General features: G+C 36.6%; 5 protein-coding genes and 1 pseudogene across 8 annotated transcripts; 2 read left to right on the forward strand and 4 right to left on the reverse strand.

The window, feature by feature from the left end:
* Positions 1–541: 541 nt before the first annotated feature.
* Positions 542–661, reverse strand: LOC111481323 (annotated as a pseudogene).
* Positions 662–837: 176 nt separating this feature from the next.
* LOC111480484 (pentatricopeptide repeat-containing protein At5g11310, mitochondrial) lies at positions 838–3,274 on the reverse strand. Its single transcript, XM_023125550.1, has 2 exons — positions 2,531–3,274; positions 838–2,276 (listed from the first exon to the last, which is right to left on the reverse strand). The coding sequence occupies exons 1-2, from the start codon at positions 3,144–3,146 to the stop codon at positions 1,039–1,041; spliced, it is 1,854 nt and encodes a 617-aa protein (XP_022981318.1). The 5' UTR covers positions 3,147–3,274; the 3' UTR covers positions 838–1,038.
* A 2,247-nt stretch (positions 3,275–5,521) lies between these two features.
* Positions 5,522–12,014, forward strand: LOC111480485 (cyclin-A2-2-like). Of its 3 annotated transcripts, XM_023125552.1 has the most exons (13): positions 5,522–5,612; positions 6,018–6,163; positions 6,484–6,835; positions 6,909–7,176; positions 7,730–7,863; positions 8,160–8,252; positions 8,784–8,917; positions 9,062–9,137; positions 9,868–9,944; positions 10,026–10,059; positions 10,154–10,303; positions 10,414–10,548; positions 11,665–12,014. In XM_023125552.1, exons 3-13 carry the CDS (start codon positions 6,545–6,547, stop codon positions 11,716–11,718), a joined length of 1,446 nt encoding a protein of 481 aa, XP_022981320.1. In that variant the 5' UTR covers positions 5,522–5,612; positions 6,018–6,163; positions 6,484–6,544; the 3' UTR covers positions 11,719–12,014. The 3 variants fall into 3 exon arrangements, with proteins under 3 accessions (XP_022981320.1, XP_022981319.1, XP_022981321.1); XM_023125551.1 differs by lacking the exon at positions 6,018–6,163; XM_023125553.1 differs by lacking the exon at positions 5,522–5,612 and having other exon boundaries at positions 5,629–6,103.
* A 1,197-nt stretch (positions 12,015–13,211) lies between these two features.
* LOC111480482 lies at positions 13,212–20,860 on the forward strand. Its single transcript, XM_023125546.1, has 5 exons — positions 13,212–13,441; positions 16,577–18,419; positions 18,921–19,041; positions 19,518–19,577; positions 19,673–20,860. Exons 2-5 carry the CDS (start codon positions 16,588–16,590, stop codon positions 20,699–20,701), a joined length of 3,042 nt encoding a protein of 1,013 aa, XP_022981314.1. The 5' UTR covers positions 13,212–13,441; positions 16,577–16,587; the 3' UTR covers positions 20,702–20,860.
* Positions 20,861–20,952: 92 nt separating this feature from the next.
* LOC111480483 (dnaJ homolog subfamily B member 4-like) lies at positions 20,953–23,195 on the reverse strand. Of its 2 annotated transcripts, XM_023125548.1 has the most exons (5): positions 23,162–23,195; positions 22,638–23,003; positions 21,676–22,097; positions 21,253–21,593; positions 20,953–21,180 (listed from the first exon to the last, which is right to left on the reverse strand). In XM_023125548.1, the coding sequence occupies exons 2-5, from the start codon at positions 22,800–22,802 to the stop codon at positions 21,155–21,157; spliced, it is 954 nt and encodes a 317-aa protein (XP_022981316.1). In that variant the 5' UTR covers positions 22,803–23,003; positions 23,162–23,195; the 3' UTR covers positions 20,953–21,154. The 2 variants fall into 2 exon arrangements, with proteins under 2 accessions (XP_022981316.1, XP_022981315.1); XM_023125547.1 differs by having other exon boundaries at positions 20,953–21,593.
* Positions 23,196–24,214: 1,019 nt separating this feature from the next.
* Positions 24,215–26,215, reverse strand: LOC111480970 (polyadenylate-binding protein-interacting protein 6-like). Its single transcript, XM_023126214.1, has 3 exons — positions 25,987–26,215; positions 24,828–25,283; positions 24,215–24,672 (listed from the first exon to the last, which is right to left on the reverse strand). Exons 2-3 carry the CDS (start codon positions 25,248–25,250, stop codon positions 24,517–24,519), a joined length of 579 nt encoding a protein of 192 aa, XP_022981982.1. The 5' UTR covers positions 25,251–25,283; positions 25,987–26,215; the 3' UTR covers positions 24,215–24,516.
* Between the last annotated feature and the right edge of the window lie 1,055 nt (positions 26,216–27,270).

Genomic DNA, 27,270 nt, shown 5'->3' on the forward strand with positions numbered 1-27,270 from the left:
AAAAAGTTAGAAAATCGTGATTTCGCCCCCCCAATCAAATGAGTTTGTGTGTGTGATGCTTGGGTGGCAGGGATAAAGAGCTTAAAAAGGTGATCTTACGAGGAGGTGGTGTGGATTCCACTAGCTCGCTGTCCCTGCAGAAACGCTCTCGCCCGCACCTGTCTTCCTAATCTTAAACCAATCGCTGCGGCGGGCAGATTGAAAAAACTCCCCATCACATTGTTAATGGACAATGATGCAATTCAATTGAGTTTGGTTGCAAAACCACTTCCCAACAATTGTGCTTTTCATCATCATTATGTTGAAAAACCTTGCTTTTCAGCAACCAATCCACATACGTCATTTGTTTGAATTCAACACTCCTATCCTTGCTTCTTTCCGCCCCCAGATCCCTGACCGGGAAAAACTTTACAGAGATAACATGTCTACTAGGGAGAGGTTTTCATACCCATATAAGAAATGTTTCGTTCTCTTCTCCAACCAATGTAGGATCTCAAAATCTACTCCCTAAGGAGCCCAACATCCTCACTGGCACACCGTCCAATACCTGGCTCTTATCCCTTTTTTTCGATTTGTACATGTCATCCTTATGCAGGGGCCATGATAATCTTCTCTGTATTGTTGTATCGTTCCAATTGTATCGGAAGACCCCAAATGGGAAAATAAGAGTGGGGGGTTTTGGATTACATTGTTGTTGTTGAAGTGCCCAACCTTGTACTTTCCCTGCTTCAACAGCTCTCTGTTTTCATTTGAAGAGGCCTACTAATAATAATTTGGAAGAAAAGATAAAAATCAAATACATAAACGTTTTGTCATTCTGCTCTATATCCAAACATATAAAAACCATCCCAAGTCCAATTGAATTCTTGCGAGCTCTTTGTCGAATATATGCTCGACCCTCAAGAAGATTGTTTATCACCTCGCAAAATAACTGCACATGCCAGCGAAATTGATTCATTTGTTAGAGTTTCTCCAAAGAGTCCTGTGGAGAAACTATGTAGCTCAAGTCATCTTGTGCGTAGCTAATGAGCAGTTGCATTAAATACAAACAGTCGCAGAGTTGGCTTTCTTCTTGATATCATCTATCAACCTATTTGCATTAAACACAGCAGTTTCAGATGGACTTCTGCGTTTGACAAGCTCCCTAGGGTCTTTACAGACCTTCAACATTTCAGACATTGCCTCGGCTTTACGCATAATAGATGTTCTTCTAGCACGGATGGAATCGGGAGCTTGACTATACGTATCAGGTAACTTCTCTGAATGAGGAACCGAAGACATCATTCCTCGTAGCTTTGATGCCATTTTTGTCAATCCACGTTTTGAGAATTCATCAAGCAATCTGCAGAAAGTTAGATATTGAGGAACTACTCCACGACAAATCATGTGCTCGAATTCAGCGAAAGCCTCTTCAAACTTATGCATCTTGCAAAGCAAATGAATTAACATGGTGCTTGTAGCCAAGTCCATGCCAAACCCCCTAGCCTTCATTTCATTGCAAACTTGAACTGCAAGGTTTAATCTCTCCTCTTCACACAACATCTTCAGCAACAGGTGATACGTAAGTTTATCGGGCGTATATCCCGATTCAATCATTTTATTGTAAAGGTTCATACCCTCCTCAATTTTCCCATACTTTGAGAAGAATCTAAAGAAGTAGTTATAGGTAGTCGGGGTGGGAGTGAATCCTCTATTCATCATCAACTTAAGGATCTTGCTAGCCCCTGAAAGATCTCCTGCCTTGCAATAACCCTTAATAAGAGAATTGTATGTCGAGATCGTAGGGCCTTGCTCGAGAACCGTGAACCTCTCCATCATTCCCAATGCCTCCTTAAACCTCCCAGACTCCCCAAGGGCATCAACTATTGGGTTATATATGATTGCATTTGGCTCAATACCTTCTCCCCTCATCTCATCCACCAATTCAATGGCTATTTCGACCCGACGCATTCGACAGTAGCCTTCGACAAGGGTGCCATACGTAACGACTGTAGGTGATATTTTGTTCTTTTTCATCTCAAACCAGAGCCTCTCAGCATGTTTGAGCTTTCTTGATCGAAACCATCCATTTAGAAGTATATTATAAGCTCGAATTGATGGTTTGAAATTCAAATCCAACTCTCTTTTCCTATTGAAGTACTCAGAAGCTACCCTGACATGGCCCTCTTTGCAGAGGGAATCTAATAAAATCTCAAACAAACTCTCCGAGTTGGTCCCTGAAATTGTTTCTAGGTTGCAAGCAAATTCGAAGGTCCGAATTGCAGGTTGAACCATGCCTGTAGAAATCACCATAGACATAGCCCAAACAATCATTTCTACACTCACTTGGTTTTGGCTTTGAATATGAATATTCTCTTTTTGAACCTCAAATGGAATGGCAATCAAGATAAACATGAACCTCAAATGGAATGACAAATGGAGATGATTTCCAAATTTGAATATGCATAGTTTCGAACGGTTTAAGAAATGGAAGATCAATCAGTTCATGCATAAAAACGGACATTGAGTTGTAGTGTCATTATAAACATACCTGCACGAGTGTACCGCCTGATCAATATCACGAAGACATCGACAGAAACCAAAGAGGATTCTCCATCTCCACGAAGACGACGAATAATCAGAGACCAAGCAGAATCAAACGCCCTCGACTTCGCCAGCACGTTGATCATACAATTGAACAATGCCGGTGAGGGACGAAATCCAGGTTTCTTCGCAGCCCAGAGAAACAGCGAATACAATAACTTGGGAGACGAATCGAAATGATCGAATACAGCCTCCAGCAAACTCGAACTCGGCACAATTCCAGTCCTGTCCAAAGCATCCTCGAACGCTGCACCAGGTCGAACACCGTGATCGGAAAGGATGCCAGAAATGGTAGAGAAGTCATTCTGCGCATAACGTGCATCAGATTTCAGGTCAGTGTCAGAGTTAGGGTTTGAAATTGTGGCCGGTTCCGATTGCAACGAGCTTCCCGCCTGGTCGGGCAGTGAAGGCCACTTTATGAGTGGCTTTCCCGGTGTGGACAGCCATGACTGAGCAGACGAAGAGGAGAATCGCAGAGCATGAACTCGAAAACTAGAACAACGATAGCATTCAATGGCGTGGAGGATCCCGTATGCCAAAAATAAAGGTTTCTGAATGGGCATTGGGGGTTTAGGGTTTAGGGTTTATGCAGAGAAAAGAGATGACAACGACAACGGCGGCTATCCTCCGACGTACTATTGATTCCGGTGGCGCCACAGCTGAATTTCGGCCTTCCGTCTCTAATTCAATCTTTTATTGTATATTAACACTAAGTAAATTCAATCTTTTAAATTAAAATTTATATAATATATATATAATTTAATTTTTAAAAAAAAATTATAATTCCAAACATGTGAGTCGGAACTTACATGATAAGGAGTTTCGCTACCTTAGGATCATTATAATTACGGCCACCGATCACCGGGGCTTCGATCGCCGACTCCCTTGTTATTAGGTCACCACCTTCCTTGACCTTTCGGCACTGGAAAGGCGTCAGCCCCCATACATGGTCTTACGACTTTGATCAGTCTTAGTCTCAACTACATAAACAACCGATACTACCTGACCTCAATCATAAAAGTTGGTTTTTTTTTGTTAGGTTTAATTTTAAAAAAATTGAAAATTCCATTCATTTTGCTCGATGATATTTGTTTTAACTGGATTGACAGAAAATAGGATTACAATCTAATCCTACCTACTTTTAAAAATATTATTTTTAACGAAATTTACTATATAAATATTTGATATTTAAATTTTATGAAATTTTAGTTATTAATATATTGTGGATAAGTGAGATTTTTTAAAATAATTAAAAAAAACTCACACCTATTGAATTGTGAACTCGACCTGACCCTGACCCCGACATTAAAAGTGATTGTGAATTCGATTCATCAAGTGAAGACGAACATTAAAAGTGATGGCAAAATGAATAATGAGGAGCGCATCTCCGACCCAAAACCCGACCCTGACCCCGACCCCGACACGCCTCATTACTTCGGCTCGTACGTAAGTCATCCTTTAAATCATTTATTTTGGTCCGATGGAAATTGATTTTGACAGAACAGATAATTTAATTGAATCACGAGGGGTATTGGGCCTATTTTCCCCTTCCACTTTAACATTTATTATCACTGTAAATATTCATTTAATATTTCCCCTCTTTCTTTCCTTCAAAAATTATTATATAAACAATTTTTTATTTTGTTATTTACTGTCCTTTAAATATCGTTTATAAATACATTCATGGTTATGTCATAAAAATAAATAATCCAAATTTATTGTTAATTTTAGTATATATATATTTAAAAAAATTTATTATTTACTTTTTTTGATTTTTAATTAAATATTTAAAACTAAATAAATATATATTTTATAAACTAAAATTTTATTTTTATTAAAAAATGTAATAAATTATTCATTTATTATTTAATAAGAGTTGTTTGAATTAAAAAAATTTATAACCCGAACAATTTATTTAGGTTTTAAAAAATGTTTCAATATGACTGGACCCATGATCGTGGGTAATTGAATACAAAAAAATGAAACAACTTTACAAATATATATATAAATTATGGTCGATGATTAAATAATAGGTTTGAAGGTATAATGAAAATCACGTGTCAATGGAAGGAAAATAAATTGTATGCTTCCATGTTCTTTTTAGGTTATCTTGTAAAAATACCTTAAATTTTGTTATTTATTTGGAAAATACGTCTATGATTTTAAAAATGACCATATTACCCTTAACATTTCACACGCGTCCAAAAAAAACTCAAACCCGAAGCCAGATCCCGCACCCCATACGGCCTCGTATAGGTTTCTTTGTTTCACGAGATATTTTCTTACTATTTCAAACGACTATAATGAAAATCACGTGTCAATGGAAGGAAAGGAAATTCTACGATTCCATGTTCTTTTTAGGTTATCTTATAAAAATACTTTTAAATTTCATTATTTGTTTGGAAAATACGTCTATAATTTTAAAAAATGACCATATTACCCTTAACATTTCACACGCGTCCAAAAAAAACTCAAACCCGAAGCCAGACCCCGCACCCCATACGACCTCGTATAGGTTTCTTTGTTCCACGAGATATTTTCTTACTATTTCAAACGACTATAATGAAAATCACGTGTTAATGGAAGGAAAGGAAATTTGACGATTCCATGTTCTTTTTAGGTTATCTTATAAAAATACTTTTAAATTTCATTATTTGTTCGGAAAATACTTCTATAATTTTAAAAATGACCATATTACCCTCAACATTTCACACGAGCTTAAAAAATTATCCTATAAATATAAAAATATTAGAATATTAGATAAAAGGTCGTCTAAAAATAAAATTGCATGAGGATATATTTAAATAACATAAATTTATAGCATTTATTATTTTAAATATTTATTTAAATGGAAGTTCAAACTGTACCCTTATCCCGCTCACGCTCCTTTGACGCTCTCTATTTCTCTGTCTCTGTCTCTGTCATTCATTTTCTGACTCTCTGTCCAAAGTTCAATTTCTCCCGCTCTCTGTATTTCTGCTGAGAGCTCTCCAGATCGCCATGGAAGCGGTGGAGCTCTAGTTAGAGACGTAATCCCAACCTTGGCAGTGTTGTTTTTTTTTTTTTTGATAATCGGTTCATCTAATCTCTTGTGCTCATTTACGAGTATTTATTTTATGCGTTCGAACGTTTGTTTGGTTGTTTTAGCGGTTTCGAATCTCGGACGGATAATGATTGTTGTGGACGTTTCGATTTATTTATTTTGGTGCATGGCGTGGATCTTCAATGCCGATTTCTTTTGTATTTAAGTCTATTTGGAAATCTATATTGCGCTTGATGATTTGGCCTTTGTCTGGCCGTTCAAATCCGGCGGATTTTAGAGGCTACTGTATGATTCCTTGTTGTTGCTTCCATGTTACTCGTTTTGGAGGGAAATTTGATTTCTTTAAGTTCTTGGAAGCGTGCGTGATTTCTCTTCCCTATTTGGCTGGCAGCGATGTCGAGAGGTCTTGTATTGGTTGGGTGGATGGAAGGAGAGAAGAAATAGGGAGTTTCTTACGGTTACGATATGAAAATAAACGTATGAGGTTTGCATCAGGGGATTCTGTGTTGTCTATTGTTTACTGTTGCTGTAATCTAGGTTCGTAAGTTTCTTTGAAACTGTTACATACCATTTTCGCTACTCTTCACTTCTATTGGAACACCTTTACCATTAAATTATTGGTCGAGTATTATCACAGTAGTTCTCCATGTTTATCAGATTTTTCTCGAAAATTTTTTAGAGGTGAAAAATGTCTTGCGCTATAGCTTTTCCATGAAGTTTTCAATCAAGCGTTGCATGTTATTTCACTTTCTGTAGTAGCCGCATGGTTTTTTCTCGATTTTCCTCTGTACCTCCACGTTAAATTATTTTCAGTTTAGCGTCGGTTCTTACCCATTTATCTTATGTTGGTAATGCAGCTTCAATGAAATTGATTTTTGATCTACTGTAATCGACCGCTGGTGTTCAAAGCAGTAAGAAATGAGTACGGAAAACGTTGCTTTTGAAGTTGAAGAGTGCTCTGTCCGTATCACAAGGGCACGGGCAAAAGAGCTTAGCGAATCAGGAGGCATTCTATGCTCCTCAAAATCTTCTGGAGTTCAAATGCCAATTCTACGAGCTAACTCAAAAAGAATGGCATCTGATGATATTAAGATTTGTTCAATCTCTTCCAATGGCCTTCCTATTAAAAGAAGAGCAGTGCTCAAGGATGTGACTAACATTTCCACTAAAGGGTCTGATAGGAATTGCGGCAATGCTTCTAATGTTCGGGTAAACTTAAATCTTGGATACTGGAAATGGTGATATATGCAGTTCTTTAATTGCTAACGACCATATTTGACAGGGTGCCAAACCAACTAGAAGAGTTTCTGCGAAGGCTAAGGCAAATGCACCTTTAAATGTTTCTGCAGGAGCAGAAGAAGATGCAAACACAAGATTAGCAGAGGATTTATCTAAAGTAAGGGTGGTAGAATCACAAGAGGTCTCTTCGCGAGAAACTTCAGACAAAAAAGAGAGAACAGTGCAAGCCATGTGTCCCAATAGCAGAGACTGTGGAGTTTCAGATATTACTCTCTCTGTATCTTCAGATGAATCTGTCCCTCAGCCAAATGGTATATACCATCTCTAAAATTAGTTTCTTATAATGTATATCTTTATTGGTTAACTGAACCATCAAGTGACCTTATCTCAATGGCTTCCATGTATAGGTTTGCACTATCCTGTTGTTGGAGCATATTACCTTGCTTATCAAAAAAAAAAAAAAAAACATTTTATATTCAATTTTTATGGAAATATGTCCTGAAAAGGAGCTTGGAATGGGTTTATGAGCCAGATGTGATTTTTGCTGATTTATTATGTTCTACTTCTAACTGCTTATAATATATAGGAGAGTAGACAAACTGTATCTGCAATTTTTTGTGAAGCACAATTAATTAGCCTGCAAGAATGATCAAGTTTTGTTGGAAAAATTGAGCATCATAATAGTTTTTGGAAACATGATCTTCATGTAATAAACTGTTAACTATTGATTCTACTAATAGCAGTTCCTGATAATGTTCATGATTATTGGAAAAAATTTAGAAGAGCCACGTATGAACGTAGTATATAAGCATGGCTCTTGAATTTGCCAGGAGTGATAGTGACACCGTTGTGTAAATTTTGCAGAAAAAAATATGTCACCTGAACAATCGGCAGCATCTAAGGATAGAGGCATTATAAACATTGATTCGGACTCCAAATGTCTTCAATCATGCAGCATATATGCTCCAGACATATATGACAGGATACGTGTGGCGGAGGTTTGTGTTGAGGACTTACTGTTCACTATTTGCCATAGTTACATTAGTCAAGTTAATACAGATACTGTAATCATCTTATGCCATGAGCCATAATTACACATGTTATGAAATCATACATAATTAACAAATATAGACCAAAAAATTCCCTGCTTTCTATTGTCTCTTTCACTTGAAAGTAGGATTTCTAAACTAGAAAGGGAAATATGAAACTTTTGAAATTATTAGGAAGCCGCTGAATTTGTTCTTCGATATTTAAGATGTTTGCAGTTTCCATAAAAATGACTGGTTCTTTTCAGCTTGATCAAAGGACCTCAACAAACTATATGGAACAGTTGCAGCAAGATATCACCGAAAAAATGCGAGGAATACTGGTTGATTGGATTGTAGAGGTTTGTTTCATCACCATTAGCTTTAGTTTGATCAAATTGATATGTAATATCGAGGGACTTTCTTAAAGGCAACAAGTTGACAAAAATCCTCTTCCATGGGATATAGAAAGCTTTAAATGCATTCTTTTAGTCAGTAGTTTTTTTAAGCGAAATGTTTAATCTTAGTCTTTTTTACACTGCATGGTATATTAGACTATAATTTATTCTGTTGTTCAAAACATTATATTTTCTTGTTGTTTCTGAGGTAGCGTTATCTTAAATACCAATCTTCTGGAAATATTTTCACCGTCTTCTTAAATATAAATAAGAAGAAACAAACTTTGCTCCATAAATTTATTTTGAGACAATCGCCAATGATTGCATAACATTTTACTTTTTGAGAATGTCCGAAATGGAAATTTTACATCGACACCAAGTCTAGTTGGAAAGTTCACAATTTTTCGTGGCAATATGAATTGAAAATTTTATCTTCTACTAAGCAGAATTATTTTGTTAATTTCAAATTTGTTAATGGTTAACTGTTTTTTTCAGGTCACTGAAGAATATAAGCTGGTTCCAGATACACTCTATCTCACTGTGAATATTATTGATCGTTTTCTCTCGCAAAATCATATGGAGAAAAAACGTCTGCAACTTTTAGGTGTTGCAAGTATGCTAATTGCATCGTAAGTCTTGACTAGAATTCTTGTGCTAATCTAATACTTAAAATTATCAACCATTTGTGAGGGAGGGAGTCAAAAAGTGTTAGTACCAGAAAAGGTCATTTCTATATCCTACACATTCTAAACTTGGTTTCCTTTTACTTGAAGGAAATATGAGGAGATCTGTGCACCGAGAGTGGAAGATTTCTGCTTCATTACTGATAATACTTACACAAAAGGAGAGGTATACATTTAGCTGCTTGGTTGGTTTATATGCGTTGGTTTTGTTCTTATGATTCATCAACAACTCGCTAATTCTCATTGTCCATTAGAACGTTCTCTTGCCGTAGAGTTGCTGTTTGTTTCACTGCATTGCAAGTGACAAAGTCATAAGCCACTTTGTATCTTGCCATTTTAATAATTTGAGCAACCTAGTCAGATGGATCACTTCCTTCTGTAAATTTGGGACAATTCTTGACTCATGATGTTAAGGGGAAAATATGTGGGAATAATCTTTGAGATACATTTGTTGTTTGCAAGATCAAACAACTGAAAGAATGAATGTTTTAGCCCGAGAGAACCACTTAGTCTAGAATAAGGATTTAGTGTAAGATAATGATTGATTTGTACAAGTGAATGAGTCTAGACCCTAGCAGCAGCAAAGCACAAGACTTCAAAGTTTTGTATCATATGGAAAACAAGGGTATATGTTTCCATTTGAATGTCAATTTGAATATGAGAAATTTTCATATTTCTAGAAGAAACAGAGATGAAAATTACTTGTGTCAGCGTCAATATGCTATTTTGAGGCGATATTACTTAATTTTTTAACGAAAAAGCGTCGTCGTCCTGGTTTCTATCGGATGGAAAACAACATTCACATTTCATCCTAAGAACGTCTGTAGTACCACCTTGTATCATGTTTGTTCCAACGACTTATATGTGACTTCAACGACTTATAAGTTTTGTACCAGGTAGTAGAAATGGAGAGTGAAGTTCTGAACCAACTGCACTTTCGTCTATCTGTTCCCACTACAAAGACATTTCTAAGGTATTATCTTGTTATCCCACATCGATAACTATGAGTTGGCATACTCCAATCTGAATTCACTTGGATATTTCAAATTTACAGGAGATTCATACAATCAGCTCATGCTTCTTACAAGGTACTTTACATGTTATCATTACTTTATATTTTATAGACATATAATATATCAACAACAGATACTAATGGTGGCATTTTAACTATTTTGCTATCAGGTTCCTTGCACTGAACTTGAGTTTTTGGCCAATTATTTAGCTGAGTTGAGTCTTGTTGAATACAGCTTCCTAAAGTTCCTTCCTTCTCTGATAGCCGCATCAGCCGTATTTCTTGCGAGATGGACACTTGACCAATCAGATCATCCCTGGGTCTGTGCTTCACTCCTAGGACATCTAACTCTTTCTGTCTCTCTAACTTTTGTTATCTCTAATTGATTAAGAGAAATGTTGTCTCAGATTCTGTTGTGCATTTCTTACAGAATCCAACTCTGGAGCACTATACATGTTACAACGCTTCTGAGCTGAAAACTGTAGTGCTTGCCCTCCAAGACTTGCAACTTAACACCAGTGGTTCCTCGCTAAATGCCATCCGTGAGAAGTATAAACAACCCAAGGTAAGAACTAGAAAAAAAAAAAAGTCTCTTATTTGTTTCACTGAAACTGTTGGAAACCATCTTTAACATCCATGGTATTGCTGCATAGCTTTTTTAGAAAATTGTTTTGTTATTAAACCATCTTTAAAAAGTTAATCAGCTTATTTTAGAATGTGTTGTTGAAAGGTTAAGTTGATAATTTTGTCCCAAAGTTTTTGGCCATTTAGGTTATAAGCTTTTATAAGTTTCAATTGTATAATTTGAAATTTTGATTAGGCTCCTATTTAGCTCGCTTACATATTATGATCATTAACATATCCAAACTTGTATCATTTAGAGGCATGATTGAAACATTTTATAATTGATCCCATGAGAATTTATAAATATAATCTACTTAACTGGATGTTGGATGTTATTTTGTTCTTGTTGAGAATGGTTAGGAGGGAGTTCTACATTGGCTAATTTAGGGAATGATCATGAACTTATAAGTAAGGAATGCATCTCCTTTTGGGGAAGCCCAAAAGCAAGGCCATGAGAGCTTATGCTCAAAGTGAACAATATCATACCATTGTGGAGAGTCGTAATTCCTGGTATTAGAGCTATGCCCTAAACATAGCCATGTCAATAGAATCTTCAAATACCAAAGAAAGAATTGTGAGCCTCGAAGGTGTAGTCAAAAGAACAAAAGGTGTACTTTGTTTGAGGACTCTAGAGAAGGAGTCGAGCCTCAATTAAGAGGAGGCTATTCGAGGGCTCCATAGGTATCAGGGGAAGGCTCTACAGTGTTTCTTGTTCGAGGGGAGGATTGTTGAAGATTGTTTAGAGAGAGTCCCACATTGACTAATTTAGAGAATGATTATGGGTTTATAAAGAATACATCTCCATTGGTATGAGGCCTTTTGGAAAAACCCGAAAGCAATGTCATCATACCATTGTGGAGGGTCGTGATTCCTAACAATTAGGTAAGGTTAACCGATCTATCTTTGAGTACAAACCAAGTAAAAAGCAGTGTTCATAGTTGATAGAGAGTAAATGCTTTTTTGATTTTGAATCATTTCAGTTTTCTCACGACCTTATTTGAATAAGATCCTGTTCTAAACGTTTCAATTGACTCATTAATACACATCCTTATTGCAGTTCAAATGCGTAGCGAAACTAACATCTACTCGATCGGTTCTATCACTATTCTGAAGAACAAGAATGATCCTTTTGTTGCCAAAACACCACAGGAGGATGTCTTATCTTTTGAGTTGATCTGGCATTCTCCTTCTAACCTCCCCCAACTGTGATGGAGCTAAAACAACAGCACATCCTTTTTGAACTCAATGACTTGGAATGGAACTACACTTCCTCTGCACTCTCTCTGGTATCTCCTCTCTCTGTGTAATCTTATGCTTCTAATGTCATGACTTGTACATTAATATTCCCTTAGCTGAGAAAATACTTCATTTATAAATCCTCCAACCTATTTTGGGAGGTTTTGGTTACTTTATCTTTCTCTCTTATGGTTCCTTCCTTTTAGCATTATTTTTCTTCCTAAAACTTTTGCTCACACCCTAAATGAATAAACACATTCTCGATTTTGATTTGATTCATACATTATTGGTTCGGGATAGAGTTTGCACCTTTAATCTTTTAGTCCAAGTATGCATTAATCAATTGAGGCAGGAACTTTCGATCAAAGGAATCTAATCAACTCAACTCAATTTATAGAGTGCGGTTAGATTTTACCTATTACCTTCCAAGATATATATATTTTTTTTTTTGTCCTTCACGTTAGATTAAATTTTTATATTAAATTAATGACTTAAAATTAAATTAATTAATTGTCTTTTTTTTTTCACAGTTATGGAAGAAAATGGTAATATTTAGATTAGTTAGCCGAGTCAACTAAAAGAATAAAAATATAAATTATATGAAACCAATGGTTAAGTAAAAAAATTTATTAGAGCTACATACTTGCATAAAATTGAATAAACTTTAGTTTTAAGAAATAATATTTAATAATATTTTTCACTACTAAAGACCTTGAAATAGAAGTCCTTTTGAAAGAAGCTATTTAAGAACTTATGAAACTTTAGTAACATATAAATAACTATAAGATATTATAATTTAAACCTGAAATAATTTATCAATAAATGAAAATTATTCAGATAATAATATGTTTATTATTTTGAAATACGGAAATCAAATTGAAATCAAACACGAATATTACGGATAAAAATGTAATGAAAATCGAAGGTAAAAAGTATTTTTTTTCTTTATTTTTAGATCTATAAAAAATTTCAAAATAATTTTAATTAGTAAAAGAGTGCTGTTAAAAAAATATATCAATTTTATCTTTAAATAATTAAAAAAAAAACAATCCACTAAATCTAACTCGAGAATAGAAAATTAAAATTTTTTTTTCTAATCCCACTTAAAAAAAGAAAAAAAAAAAGGAGAGGGAAATTAATTTTTCAAAAAAAAGAAAAAAATAAAATAAAATTTAAGATGAGTTTTGCATGATGACATTAACCGAGTGGCCAGTGGGGCCAATCTGCAAAAAAAAAAAAATCAAGCATGACACGTAATCTTAGGCACGTGTGAATCTGAATCAAGATAACTGCTTTCCATATGATTGCCACGTGGCGGAGAAGGTGACGTACCGCTAATATAAATTAATTTTTCACTCACTCTCGCGTATTGCATTTCGAAGCGCGACCCTTTTCGCTCTAAATCTTCGAGACTTTCTTGGCCGCTTTCTCTCTCTCTCCTCCCGATTCCATTTCCATTATCTTTTCGACTCTGCTTAGCTTCTATCGCCATCGACCTCTCTTCTCTCTGCAATTTTTGATCTGGTGGTTACTTTCTTACTTTCTCTCGCTGGCACTGCGCTCGCCTTCTACGGATCATGCTGTATCGGATGATTTATGTATGTTCGTTTCTTGCATTTTTGGACAGTTTTTTTTTTTTTTTTTTTGTGGATTTGGATGATGTGGAGGTGTTCGGTTAGGGTTTTAGGTTTTCGAATGGTTGTTGATATGCTTTTGGCGGGTGGCTTTTGTTGGATTTTTTTGAATTGGGATTATTTTGAATTGGTTGTGATGATATGGAATTCTTGATGTTTTCTGATTTCGTATGGTGTTCCTGTCCTTTTTTTTTTTTTTTAATTACTTGGAGTGAATTAGTTCTTTTTCTTTGGCTGATTTTATTTTGAGGTATTTTGCTTTGAAATCGAGTTTTGAGGATTGGTTGATGAGATTGGGTAGTGGAGGATATTTTTCTTTTGGTTCGAAGGTTATGCGTGGTCTTAATGGGAGGTTGAATTAATCTTTACAAATGATTATTGGTGTATTATGGGTCTTTTTCAATTGTTTAATTCAACTGTGATGGTTGTGAAATTCTTGATGTTTGCTGGTTTTGCGCCTTATTGCTACTTTCTATGCTCGAGTGTAATTTTTCCTTTTCCGTTGCCTCATTTTTTCTTCAATGTCTTTTGCGAAAAGAAAAATTGATGAGATTGATAGTGAAAGGGACTTTTTTGTGCGAAGTACATGCGATGTGAGGTTGAATTGATCTATTCATTTTGATTCTGGAAGGTGTGTTACTTTTCCTAGAAATCCAGACACGCATTTACTCGGTGGTGTGGGAACACGTATTTACATGGATTTTTTAAAGTAAAAAAAAGGATTGCATGCCTAATCTTTACACTTCACAATGTACAGCTATGACATAAAAACATTAGGCTAATGGGGATTTTAATGGATGGAGGACAAATCTTCTTTTCGAAGTTGGAAGTTCCATATGATTTCTTCCGTTTATGCTTATTTATTAGACAACAGTAGGCTTTGAGATTGTCTTGAGTGTATGCCACTCTCATTCCTTGAGGCAATACTGTCAGTCTCACCTCGAGGATGTGCCCCAAATGCGTTTTGGAGCATGGAGTTCGGTAAATTGTCCTCGCTTACACCCTGGTTTGTCATTTTTATGCTACTCTAATGTTCATACCCCCTGCACTAAACTATTTGTGTGTAACCATATGAAGTGTAAATGGACTTGAATTGTTGGGGTTGGATAACAGCATGCAGTAAACTGCGATACAGGTTCTTGATTCTAAAGATGTACTTTTTTCTAAATGCAGATGCCAAAGTTTCTTCTTAAGAATGATTAAGCACAACATGTGGACACTATTTGATGCTCACATAACTAGCGAAAAATTTATGTGTAATGTTACTGCCGTAGTCTGGTCAACAACCTTGTTTCTGAGAAATATTCAATGCGAGGAATGCTAAGTAGTCAATTGGACTCTATGACAAGCAAAGGGGAATTTTCATTATCTAGACTGGTTGTAGTTTCTTCCAATGACCCTTCATTAGTTTAATTTCTGGTAGCTTTTATTGTCCGAATCTTCTCATCCGCCTATGAAAGCTACAATGACACACGAAGAATTTGTGAAAAGTAAGTGATCCTCCAAAAGTTATGCAAATGTGACTAGAAAAAATCCACACCACTTTCGAAGTCACGACTTTTTGAAAGGAGTGCCCTCTTGGAAAGAGGTGATAGTCACTTTAGAAGGTTATGTTGTGTCCAAAAGTTTATTAAATCCATTCATGGATGAAAAGGCTGTTTTTTTGAGAATAAGTTTAGTTGATAAGTGGAGGTTTGTTTGGTTGAAAATTGAGTATTGGTCCAACAAGAAACACTCCTATTTGGAGTAACATAAAGACGGAGGATGGATTCCTTTAAAGAATTTACCTTTCCCATATTGGAAGCTTTCTTTCTTTGAAGCAATAGGGCAGAACTTTTGTGGTCTGTTAAGCATTTCCTCCCAAACAATTAATCTCTTCGATAGTTAGTCGCGGTAATAAAAGTAGAAGAATATATTTGTGGATTAATCCAAACAAAAGTTGAAGTTGGTCTCATTAAATGCAAGATAGGTCTTGAAAAAGTAAGTTGGCTAATCTAGATTTTATTGAAAATGCTTGCCTACACATTGTGGTTCCCCCAATCCAATCAGTTTCTCTTCTAGAAAAGGAGTCTTCGAAGCAAACATTGCAAGGCCTCTCATAACTTTGTTAATTTGTCATTGTCATTGTCATTTTCCATTCTAGGTTCAGACTTAAATCTCAAAAAAATTGTACTGCGTTCTCCTGAATTTCAGATGTTCCATCATCTTCCTTACCATTTATTGACTCTGAGGATGAATCATTAACCAACGTTTTGAGAAATTGGAAATTTCCCCGATAATCTTGAACAGTCATTGACTCTCCTTTTTTGGACAAATATGATGTACTTTCTTCAAAGAAGAATTTTGAGTGGAGTCCACCCTCTTGATTCCTAAAAAGATTTCATTTCTGGTTAGAGTTGCAGTCTTTGGATGTGTGAAATTCTACCTTATTCATCTCAGATAAAAGTTCAGTTCTTCTTTTCGTTTAAACCCTCATTGAAGATTCTTTTATGGCTTTTAGAGGTCTTGGAAAGCTTTGAAACAGTCGGCTTTTAAGTTTCTTTTTCTGTCCAATATTCCTTTTAGAATAAGCAGGTTTGTTTGTATAACGATTGATGATGGTTGAGATCAAGTTGTAGTGTCAGAAATTTTTATTTTCTGTGAATAGTTTCTTAAGAGATCCTCATTGAAGGTTATTGCTTGGCATTTTAGAGGGTTTTGGAAGGTTTCGTGCTTGCATTGGTTTAATGACTTTTTCAAGGTAAGAAGTGTATCTTCTGAAATATTTTTTCTTAGCTTCATTTTCTCGAGGTGCTCTTTTGTGCCTCAAGCACTTAGGTCTTTGTTGTACTTTCTTCCTAAGAAGTTTCTGCCTTTTAAACCGGGGTGGGAGCTCTTTATGGCCGATTTTTGGCTGTACTGTACTTTTGTTTGCTTCGCTAGTTATTTTTCATCTTTTGATCTTGTATTTTTACTTGGGCTTTTTTCTTCTTGTAGTCTTTTTCGTTCTCATTTGAGAACTTGTATTTTTCAACCTTTTCCTTCCTTTTTATACCTCGAAAGTGATTTCTTTTATAAAAAAAAAATACCTGACAATCAATTTGGACAATCTATTTGGAGGGACTGGAAACATGCTGAGAACTGCAGAAGGATTGCTGTCACTTCCTGTGAAGCGCAAGGCATCGAGTGAGCCTTTTAACTCTCTCTCACAGCAGGCTTCATTGCATAATAAGCGAGTTGCACAGATGGAACCTAGATCATGGTTGCAACAAGTATCTGGATTAGCCAAAAGACCTCCTTTACAAATACCAAAGAATGTCCCAGCTCCCACATCGATGCATTTCCCTGCAGGAATTAAGAGAAAGGTACAGCAAATAGAATCACATCCAACTAAAGTCGTACATCAACGTTCCACTGCTCCCAAATGCCAGAGTGCTCCACTGACTCCAACTTTCAAAATGCAAAATGAGCCGACTGGGTCTGTGAGATCAAAGATGAGGGAATCCTTGGCTGCTGCATTAGCCTTGGTATCGCAGCAGCAAAACAAATCATCTAATGATGAAAAAAATCCTTTAACTGAGGCTGAGAAGTCTGCAACTCAAATGCAGGAAAATGCTTTAGCGTCTGATCCAGCTATTATTGTTCATGTATCTGATGACTCGAAGAAAATCTTTTCCGAGAAGTTAGATAAGAATTTGCTGTGTGTAAATGATAGCGATTTAGAGACATTAGGATATGGTGGACGAGTCTTTCAACCAAATAATATTTTGTCTTATGAAGATATTTCTTTTGGGGATAACTTTTTTATTAAAGACGATCTTTTGCAAGAAAATTCTCTCTCTTGGGTACTGGAAGCTGATGTAGGGCTAGCTGATAAAAAGGAAATCAGAACTGATGAACTTCAGAAGATTGATGTTGGTATAGCAAATCAAAACCAAGGATCAAAACCAGTACAGAGTCCTGAGTCTTTGGCATTTAAAATGGAAGAAGAATTATTTAAATTATTTAGTGGTGTTAATAAAAAGTACAAGGAGAAAGGAAGATCCCTTTTGTTCAACCTGAAAGACAGAAACAATCCCGAGCTGAGAGAAAGGGTTATGAGTGGGGAAATTACCCCAGAAAGATTATGTTCCATGACTGCCGAGGAACTTGCATCTAAGGAGCTTTCTGAGTGGAGAATGGCCAAGGCTGAAGAACTTGCACAAATGGTAGTTTTACCCAACTCAGAAGTTGATATCAGACGTTTGGTAAGGAAGACGCATAAAGGTGAGTTTCAAGTAGAAGTTGAAGAATATGATAATGCCTCTATCGATGTTTCATCTGGGGTTTCTACGTTTTCTCAGAGTCAACGTAATAAGAATGAGACTATAGGTGGATCACCTGATGAACCTGATACAATTATGGACGAGTGGAATATTTCTGGCCAGAAAAATGGTGCATCTGACAAGGATGAGTACACCTTTACAATTGCATCGACTGAAGGGTCTGAATTATTGTCACTGCCTCCGATTGCCTCCATAGATGAGTTTATGGAATCCTTTGATACAGAGCCACCTTTCAATATTTTATCTGAAGGTACTGGTAAATTGTCTCCTATTTTGGAGAAGGGTGAGCCAGAGCCTGGCTCTCAGTTGAAGGCTGCAGCTCATTCTATGGAAGGCGCAACTGATGTTAGTATAGACAAAAATGAAAATATTGAGTCTTATACAAAAGCAGACATTGGCTCGTCTTCTATTAGCCACATGGATTTGACATCTAGTGATTGTAAAACTGATGAGGACTTTAATGAAAATCAATCTGGGTTAAAAACAACTGACAGGAATGATGGTACAATATCTGGTGATGGTAATGCAAAATCTGGGACAGAATCTTTGGCCAGCACATTTAGTTTAGAATATTTATGGGATGGCATCCTCCAGTATAATATTTCGACAATGAGTCCGGTCGTGGGTACCTACATAAGGTGTGTATTTTCTCTGATTTATCGTGGATTTTACTTCTTTTGTAATTGCATTCACAATAGTTATATTTTTTTTCTTGGATATTTCTCTTTCATGATTTTACTTGAAACCTCAGTAAGCTTAGTTTTTCCTTGCATCATGTATCCGCATGGTTTCCACATTTCTACATTTGGGCATTCCCTGACCTTTAAGTTTTAAAGGACAACTATTGATTTAGTGAAAAAAATTGCCAAGTTTAGTTTTAGATATATCTTTGCGTTGAATGTTAGACATAGTTTTATTGCATTCATCATCAGTTTTCTGTAACTTCGAGGATCTGGCGTGTTAACGTTCTTGGTTTCGATGATTGAGGTCTGTATTATTTCTCCCTTAGGTTAACGTGATCATGAAAGGATTTGTTTTTACTTTGTAATCTAAATTTTATCTTGCTGCCTTTGTGGAGTTCCTGGTTGGTTTTGATGTTCTTGATGCGTTTATTAAATAATTGCCTTGCTTTGCTGCAGTGGTGAAAGAACATCAGCAAAAGACTGGCCTAGCACTCTTGAGATCAAAGGAAGAGTTAGGTTGGATGCATTTGAGAAGTTCCTTCAAGAGCTTCCATTATCTCGCAGTCGAGCCGTTATGGTATCTTTAGTTTATTTTTCCTGTACACATGCCTCTGACCAATTTCCCCCCCCCAAAATTCACTCCACGGGACAAAAAAGAACAAATTAAAAGATGAAAGTTGCCAAGAAAATACAAATGCATTCGTTCTCATTTTCGTGCGCTAGCATTCTGCCTCTTGGATAAATCATACGTTCAAAGTTGTCGATCATTATTCCGTTCAAAGCACATATGGAAAGTTGCTTGGCATATCAGAAAAGTGTCAAATCGTATAAATAAACCCAACAATCTTTGGACTAATCGTATATAAACTCAACAATCTTTGCACATATGGAAAGTTGCTTGGCATAGCAGACGGCGTTCTGTTTTCCAATTGTCATTCAATTTTGAGTTCTACTTTTTGAACCAAAAGAATTACCATTGTTCTTATGCTTACGTATTACCATTGTTCTTGTTTCTGGGTTTTGTTGAAGATATTAATTTCCATATTCTTGCAGGTTCTTCATTTGGATTTAAAGGAAGGTTGCCCGGAAAGCGACCGAGCAAATCTTCAAGAGGTAATGTATTAGTAGTAGTCTCTCTTGAGGTTTTTCCAAGTAGGTTTCAGCCATTCTGCTGTTGTGTTTATACTCGGAATTCTCAAATCTTGTAGGTGGCGGAGTCATATGTCGCCGATGAGCGAGTTGGTATAGCGGAGCCTGGTTCTGGGGTGGAATTTTATTTTTGCTCTCCACACGGACGGATTCTTGAAATGGTTGGCAGGATCCTTCTGAAGGAAAATAATGAGTTACTTAATGCAATTGAAAATGGCCTAATAGGCGTCGTTGTATGGAGAAAACCTCAATTAACTTTAATGTCACCAAACTCAACCTCACTCCATAAACGCAGTTCAAAAAAGCAACATTTTAGCTCTAGAAGACTGCAGGAGACTCCAAACTTGAAAGCTAATGACGTTTCCCCTATGCCTCGAGGCTATTTTCCCGTCGCCAGCGATTATCCTCTGACTGAGGAGGATGATGCTGATGGCGACGATGATGTCCCACCTGGCTTTGGCCCGTCAACTACTCGGGATGACGACGATCTTCCTGAATTTAACTTCTCTGGTTCTGCAAACCCTCTTCCCCAAGGACTGTCTAGGCTGCCCTCATTTCAGCCAATTTCCCAAACTTGGTCTCGGCCTGTAGAGAAAATGCGAGAGATTGTGCAAAAATATGGGCAAAGCGAAAATGCCTCTAGCGGAAACCGGCAAGAAAGGGGCTTTAGTTCAGTACCCATCCAGTCGTGGATTGATGACGACGACGACGACATCCCGGAATGGCAACCACAAGCAGCAGCAGCAGCCTCAAGGCATCGAATGCCTCCTCCCTTGCACTCGCAGCAGCCTGTACGCAGGCTCGGGCAGCCGTCGCTGAGGCCTCACTATGTGGTGAACCAACAACAGCAGCAGCAACTGGGGCAGTTGTCCCAGTTGGGTTCTAACCAGCAGACCGTGGGGGGCCGCCTCCCCTTAAATGCAAATCAACAAGGGACATGGTGGGTTCCTCAGCAAGGCCACAACAACAACCCCATCAATTTACATTCTTTTAGCAATTTAGGTGGTAGTCATAGTGGTAGTGGTCAGTTTTATGGAGCATTTGGGCGATCAGCGCCTTCCAACCCTTCAAATAATAGAGGGTTTTGAATTTTTCCTTCGTTTAAAGGCAAATTATTTGTTTATTTGTTCCCTCTCTTCTACTTTTAATTTGCCCTTTTAGCTTGTCTTATTGTTTCTGTTGGTTGTATTGTTCAAAATCTCACATGGATTCTAAAGCTTAGGACCGATCCCAAGGGCGTTCCTTTTCGCTTTTTAGAGGATTTTCCTCTTCCTAATTGAACTCGATAAAGCTTTTTTTAGGCATTTGAAGTAAAAAGGAAGAAAATCAAGGCATTATAAGCATATTTTTTTGGAGTATTATTTGACGATAGATACAAAACATAAGGTTATATAGCTTACAAATTATGGTTAAGTTACAAGAGCCCACACCTAGATTTATGAGGGCATATGATTTTCTAGACCCTATAGTTTTGCAATCAATTACTATAGTTTTCACCTTTAGCAGATTAAATATCACCAATACCTTCTTTTTCTTCTTCATCAACCTCCCAAAGCGCGTTTGAGTCCTGCACGTTGCTCGGGGGTTAATCTCGTAGGAAATTTTACATCGAATTTGATCCTCAAATCGCCCCGGTTACCTGGTTCTCTTACGATTGGCATTCCCTCTCTGGCAAGGACAAGCTCGTAACCTGGACTAACAATGTCAATTACGGGTATCGACAAGTTCCGACCATTGAGCATTGTGACGTATATAGTGGTTCCACCCAATGCCTCTGCTAATGTCACCCTATGATTCATAATGATATCATTACCATCTCTCTTGAAAACGTCATGGGGCTTCTCATCAATAACAAACACCAAATCTGCAGGCAGTTGGTTTGGTTGTTCATTCCCTTTATCTGGAAAGGTGATCTTTGTTCCCTTCTTCCATCCGGGCTTCACATCTATTGTTAATATCTCTGTCTCAGGGACTTGGCGTCTGTATAGTGTTCATATTATAAAAACATCAGAAAAGGATCCTATTGTTCATCTTAAGGTGAAAAGAGATGAAAGTTGCATACCCATTTGCATCAACAACTGTTCTTGAGATTTTCATCTTTCTTGTTGATCCAGAGAAGAGCTCCTCAAGAGTGCAGGGCAATTTGGTCTCCACCGGTGGGGGTTTCTTTGGTGTTACATTTTCACTATATGTTCTGAAAACGTTTTCACTTCCACCAAATCCCCCAAAAACTCCTCCCTCTGATTGGTACCTCATAGACTTCCCTGGTCCTGATGAACCAAACCCAAAAGGACTGCTTCCAAAGAATTCTGCAAAGATATCCTCTGCATTCCTTGGATTAAACCCGCTCGACCCGCCTCCACCTCCGCCACCGCCGCCTCCGTTTCCGAATGGGAAGGTTCCACTGCCTGGTGGTGGCATATCTTTTAACCCTTCTTCACCATATTGATCATAGATTGCCCTCTTCTGAGGGTCACTCAACACCTGTTTACAAAACTTGTATGATCATACAAATAGTTTGGATATTGGTAGAGAAATGAATCAGAAACAAATGCTCATCTGCAGAAGTCTAATTTCAACCACAAAATATCTTAAGTGTTCTGATTTGGAGCATTGGAGAGATTGAATGAAGATAGAACAGAGGGTTCTTTGATTCATGCTGGGTTCTTCGATTCATGCTGGGTTCTTCGATTCATGCTGGGTTCTTTCATCCTCCAACAAACAACATTCTTAAGAAATCATTACAAAACTTGTCTGATCATACAAACAGTTTGGTATTGGTCTCTCTGATCATACAAACAGTTTGGATATTGGTCCATACAAACAACATTCTTAAGAAATCATTACAAAACTCACCCAATGCAATACGAGAGATTCTTTCAGCAAGTAAATGAACATAGACTTCCTAATTCATTTTCATTCTCACAGCCCAATCATAAGAAAATCAGAAAAATTGCTAAAACAAATAAGAGAGAGATTAAACAACTTTTAGGGATTTAATAAACAAAGGAAACAAAATCTTGCCTCATACGCCTCGGAGATCTGCTTGAACTTGGTTTCAGCTTCTTTCTTGCTGTTGGGGTTTTTATCAGGGTGCCATTTCATGGCTAACCTTCTATACGTCTTCTTGAGATCGTCATCATTGGCATTCCTGTTCACCTTCAATATATTGTAATAATCGACTCCCATTCTCGATCGAATCCAGAAACAATAGAAGAAATCAGATCCAATCCAATCGCTCAAAGTCCGTAGTACTAGGTCTCCTTCAATAAGACCCAGATCAAACGTTGAGCTTCTATAAAACCTTCAATTCGTTCCTCTTTCTTCCCTCAAACATAAAATTTCAAACGAAATGTACAGCTTCGGGCAAACATTTTGATCGATCCTTCGCTGCGGATTGAAAATAAGAAAGTCAAACTTCTGAATCGATGATTCCGTTTCAATAAAATTGGACTGAGAAACTTCGATTTTGATTTTGATTTTGATTAAAAAAAAGGAAGAAAGTATATGATGATTCAGAAATCGTACACAATCGAGAAACAAAATACCTGGTGTTCGATATTGCCATGCACGTAGGTGGAGATTCATTTCGATACCGTGTTTGCGAAGAATGTTGAGATTTTATATTACCCGAAACTCGCGGTGAATTTTTAAATTCTCGTTTTGGTTATTATTTTTTTCTTTTTAATATTATTATTTTTATCTTAGGAACTTAGTTATCTGAACAACATGTTACTAATTTTTCCAAATTGTAATAAAAGAAGTTATTATTTTGTTGGAAGTATCTATTTTTTTAAAACCATATGTTGCCCGTGCCATAACTCATTACGATATATATCATTTTTTTCGAGGTTAGAAATTCTCACCCTTTAAAACAAAATTATGAACGTAATCTTGGGCCCACTTGAAATGATTTTCTCACGGTTTAAAATTATATTTGTCGAATTTATGAATGTTTAAGAAAAATTTCATGGACGCGACTCATTTCGATATATACACCATTTTTTCGAGGTTAGAAATTCAAATTCTCGTAATTTGGGGTCCACTTGTAATGATTTTCTAACGGTTTAAAATTACATTTGTCGAGTTTAAGAAAATATTTATAGATGTGAATCATTTTGATATATACCATTTTTTCAAGACTAGAAATTCAAATTCTCGTAATCTGGGGTCCACTTGAAATGATTTTCTAACGGTTTAAGGAACTATTTATGAACGCGATCTATGACCAATTTGAAATAACTTTGTAACGGTTTAAAAACACTATTATTCTCTTAAAAGTACTTTTTTGAAACCATTCTAAACATACGTTATATTATATACGTTACCGTGCATGGTTATATTATATACGTTACCGTGCATGGTTATATTATATACGTTACCGTGCATGGTTATATCATATACGTTACCGTGCATGGTTATATTATATACATTATCGTGCATGGTTATATTATATATGTTACCGTGCATGGTTGATGCTTTTTTTGGGACTAAAATAACCCATCAATAATGCATCAAAATATTTCAATCCTTTCTTCATGGAAAAACACTCGTTTTGTGCATTTTCATGATATAAAAAGTTAAAGAGAACAGATCCAACCAGGAACAATGCAATGAAGCAATACAACATAATATTAATTCTGAATCAAAATAGTTCAGAAATCATGTGTGGACTTGAATCAACCAGCAAAAGCTCGCTATATTTCGATCTTTTTGATTGGTCAAAACGACGACGACAACGACCCCGATGCATATGAGTTCATGTAAGTATAAGGAACTATACAATCCTATAACCAGAGATGGTCCCTTATATCCCAAAGAAGAATGTTTTCACTTATATGGAGCATCAACCCACACAAGTAATCAAAGGAAAAACACACTTCTCAAAACCAACAGACACTCCCTAGAACCTGGATGAGGTACCAGGGCCGCCATTGACACTCTTCATTCTGAAAGATGGTTGACTAACATCTGCAAAGCCAGATTCCGAGATATCGCCGATGTCCAAAGAGTCCGGGAGACTTTGAGGGGCATATTCAAAATCAGCTGAATGTTTGTTCTAAGCATCAAATTAAACCAACAAAACAGTTAGGCAATGCAAATCCTAAGCATAAACAATCCAAGTTAAAACTAAAGTAGAAACTCGAGCGACTCGAGTGGAACAGCAGTTTAAGATAGAAATCAAGAACAATAACGAGTATCGAAAGAGAGAACCTCGAGCTGGTTCAGCATGTCTATAGCAGCATCCAAGTCACCTTTATTTGCAAAATAGACTTCAGTAATGGACTGATCAGATAATCCAGGGAAACTTTCGTGAAGCAACTCTAGTTCCATGAACATTTCTCTACCAAACATCATCGCCATTTCAGTCCTTCGTGAGCCTGGTCCATGAAAAGGGTGATTCTTCACAGCAGAAGCAACAGAACCAGGTGCCTTTTCGCCACGATGCATGTTTAAAAACGGGGAAATGTCGTCATACTGAGGATTATAAATATGATGTTCAGAATATCCCGGAATGATAGCCCCAATATTTCCCCTGGAAGAGTTTTCTGGTATAAGAGTTTTGTTAGCCTCTCTCTTGGAGAGTGGAATGTAGGATGTTGCATATGGATTCAAAGATGATCCAATCGGCTTCATTGCTCCAGATACAGAAATGATTAGCACCTTGCCCTGTCGTTCCACCAGAACAATTTAACCCAAAAAGAAAAAATCACGAATGAAGAACACATATATCTCATAGAGCTTTCAAAGTCAATTCACGCATGACCTTCAAGTTCTGCATGCATTTAAGATTAAAATTCAAAGGAGAAGAGGATATTCAGATCAAGAACATTCAACAGAGCTGCATCAAATAATCCGCTCACAATTTCGAACTTCTAGCAATTCGAAGCATAGGTCGCATGATCAGAAAAACAATATTAACCATATCTATGTTTCTTCACCAAAAGTTGACCATCTAACTTTATCGGAAAACTACGCCAATGAAGAGTTCATAAGAACTCCAAGACAAGCAAAGATCAAACCAACATCAGAAGAATCAAATCCTGTACAGCGAACCACTTCAAAATCAAGTTTAAAGAAGAAAGTTCAAACATCCAAAGCTTACAAAGCGAAGAAAGAAAATCTCGATCACCACAGACATTAGAGTACCACAAACCATTACCTCTAAACCTAACATCAACTAAGATTATCAAACCACCACAAATCAGTTGGATAACCGACATACATGCAACACCACCAGTTTAAAAGCCACAAAACTTCATCTATTTCACTTCACAATAAAAAACTACATGAAAAAAAAAGTGGTGTCGAAAGAAAAACTCGAGAATTCAACGCTCATCACGACGATCGGACTTCCAAACAAGAAACTCACCTTCGGAGATGAAATCTCGATCTCGAAGACCGAATTTCAACAATAAGTAAAGAACTTACGAAACCCTAATCGCTACACGATTGAACTGGAGAGAAATGAGGCAATGATCGGAAAGCTGGGATTCATAAATACGGAATTGAGATTGAGAAGTACCGAAGAAGATCCTCATGGTTGTGTTGGGTCTAAGCAGACTATATAAGACTTCTCACTTGAACCTCTTGATGATTGATTTGAGGGGTCTGTTTGGACACAGTGATAAGATGCTCTACGTGGTTGGAATGCCGCCGTTAACACTGTTGTAAAAGCATACGAAAATGTAACCGTCAGTTACGGAGCTTAGCCGCCGTTTGAAAACGGGTTGACCCGATACTGACCCGTAAGTGTTAAATTTAATTATTATTATAATTTCAATAAATTTTAAAATTAGACTTAATACTTTGTTATGCCTAATCTTTGTCAAAATAAATTGTGATGTCCTATATTGGTTGGGGAGGTGAACAAACCACAATTTACAAGGGTGTGGAAACTTTACTCGAGCAGACGGAACAATATCTGCTAGTGGTGGATTTGAACTGTTACAAATGGTATCAGAGCCAGCCTTCTCGCTATTCCCCGAAAGGGGTAGACACGAGGGGGTGTGCCAGTAAGAACGCTGGCCCCAAAGGGGGATAGATTTGTGGGCAGACCCACATCGATTGTAGGAAGGAAAGAGTGTCAGTAAGGACGCTAGGCCCTGAATGGGGTGGATTGTGATGTCCCACATTGGTTGGGGAGGTGAACAAATCACCATTTATGAGGGTGTGGAAACCTTCTCCTAACAGACGCGTTTTAAAGCCTTACAACTTCAAACGTCAATATTTTATTTAAAAAATACCCTTAAACTTCAAACAAAAAATACCATTACAACTAATACTATGTTTAAAAAATACCCATAAATTAAGAATATTTTTAAACTTTTGAAGAGGGTATTATTGGAACTTTTAATGTGAATGCATTACTATTATATTTACTAATTTGAATAAAATTAAAATTGTAAAAGTTTGATTATAAATTTTTTGGAAGATACTAAATTTGAACTTTTCAAGATTATTTTTTTACTTAAGTAGAATAGTAAAAAAAAAAAATAACAATAAAGGGATTAAAATTGGAATTTAATCAAATTTTATTTGTTGGTTAATACATTATTTATAAGGCAAGGACAAATGCGTAATTTGACATGTGTTTGACGTCAGCAAAGGAGTAAATAGAGATTTACAAGGATGGTATCGTGTGCTTTGAAGGTTT

The sequence above is a fragment of the Cucurbita maxima genome, unplaced genomic scaffold, assembly GCF_002738345.1.
Source record: "Cucurbita maxima cultivar Rimu unplaced genomic scaffold, Cmax_1.0 Cma_Scf00006, whole genome shotgun sequence".
Taxonomy (NCBI): domain Eukaryota; kingdom Viridiplantae; phylum Streptophyta; class Magnoliopsida; order Cucurbitales; family Cucurbitaceae; genus Cucurbita; species Cucurbita maxima.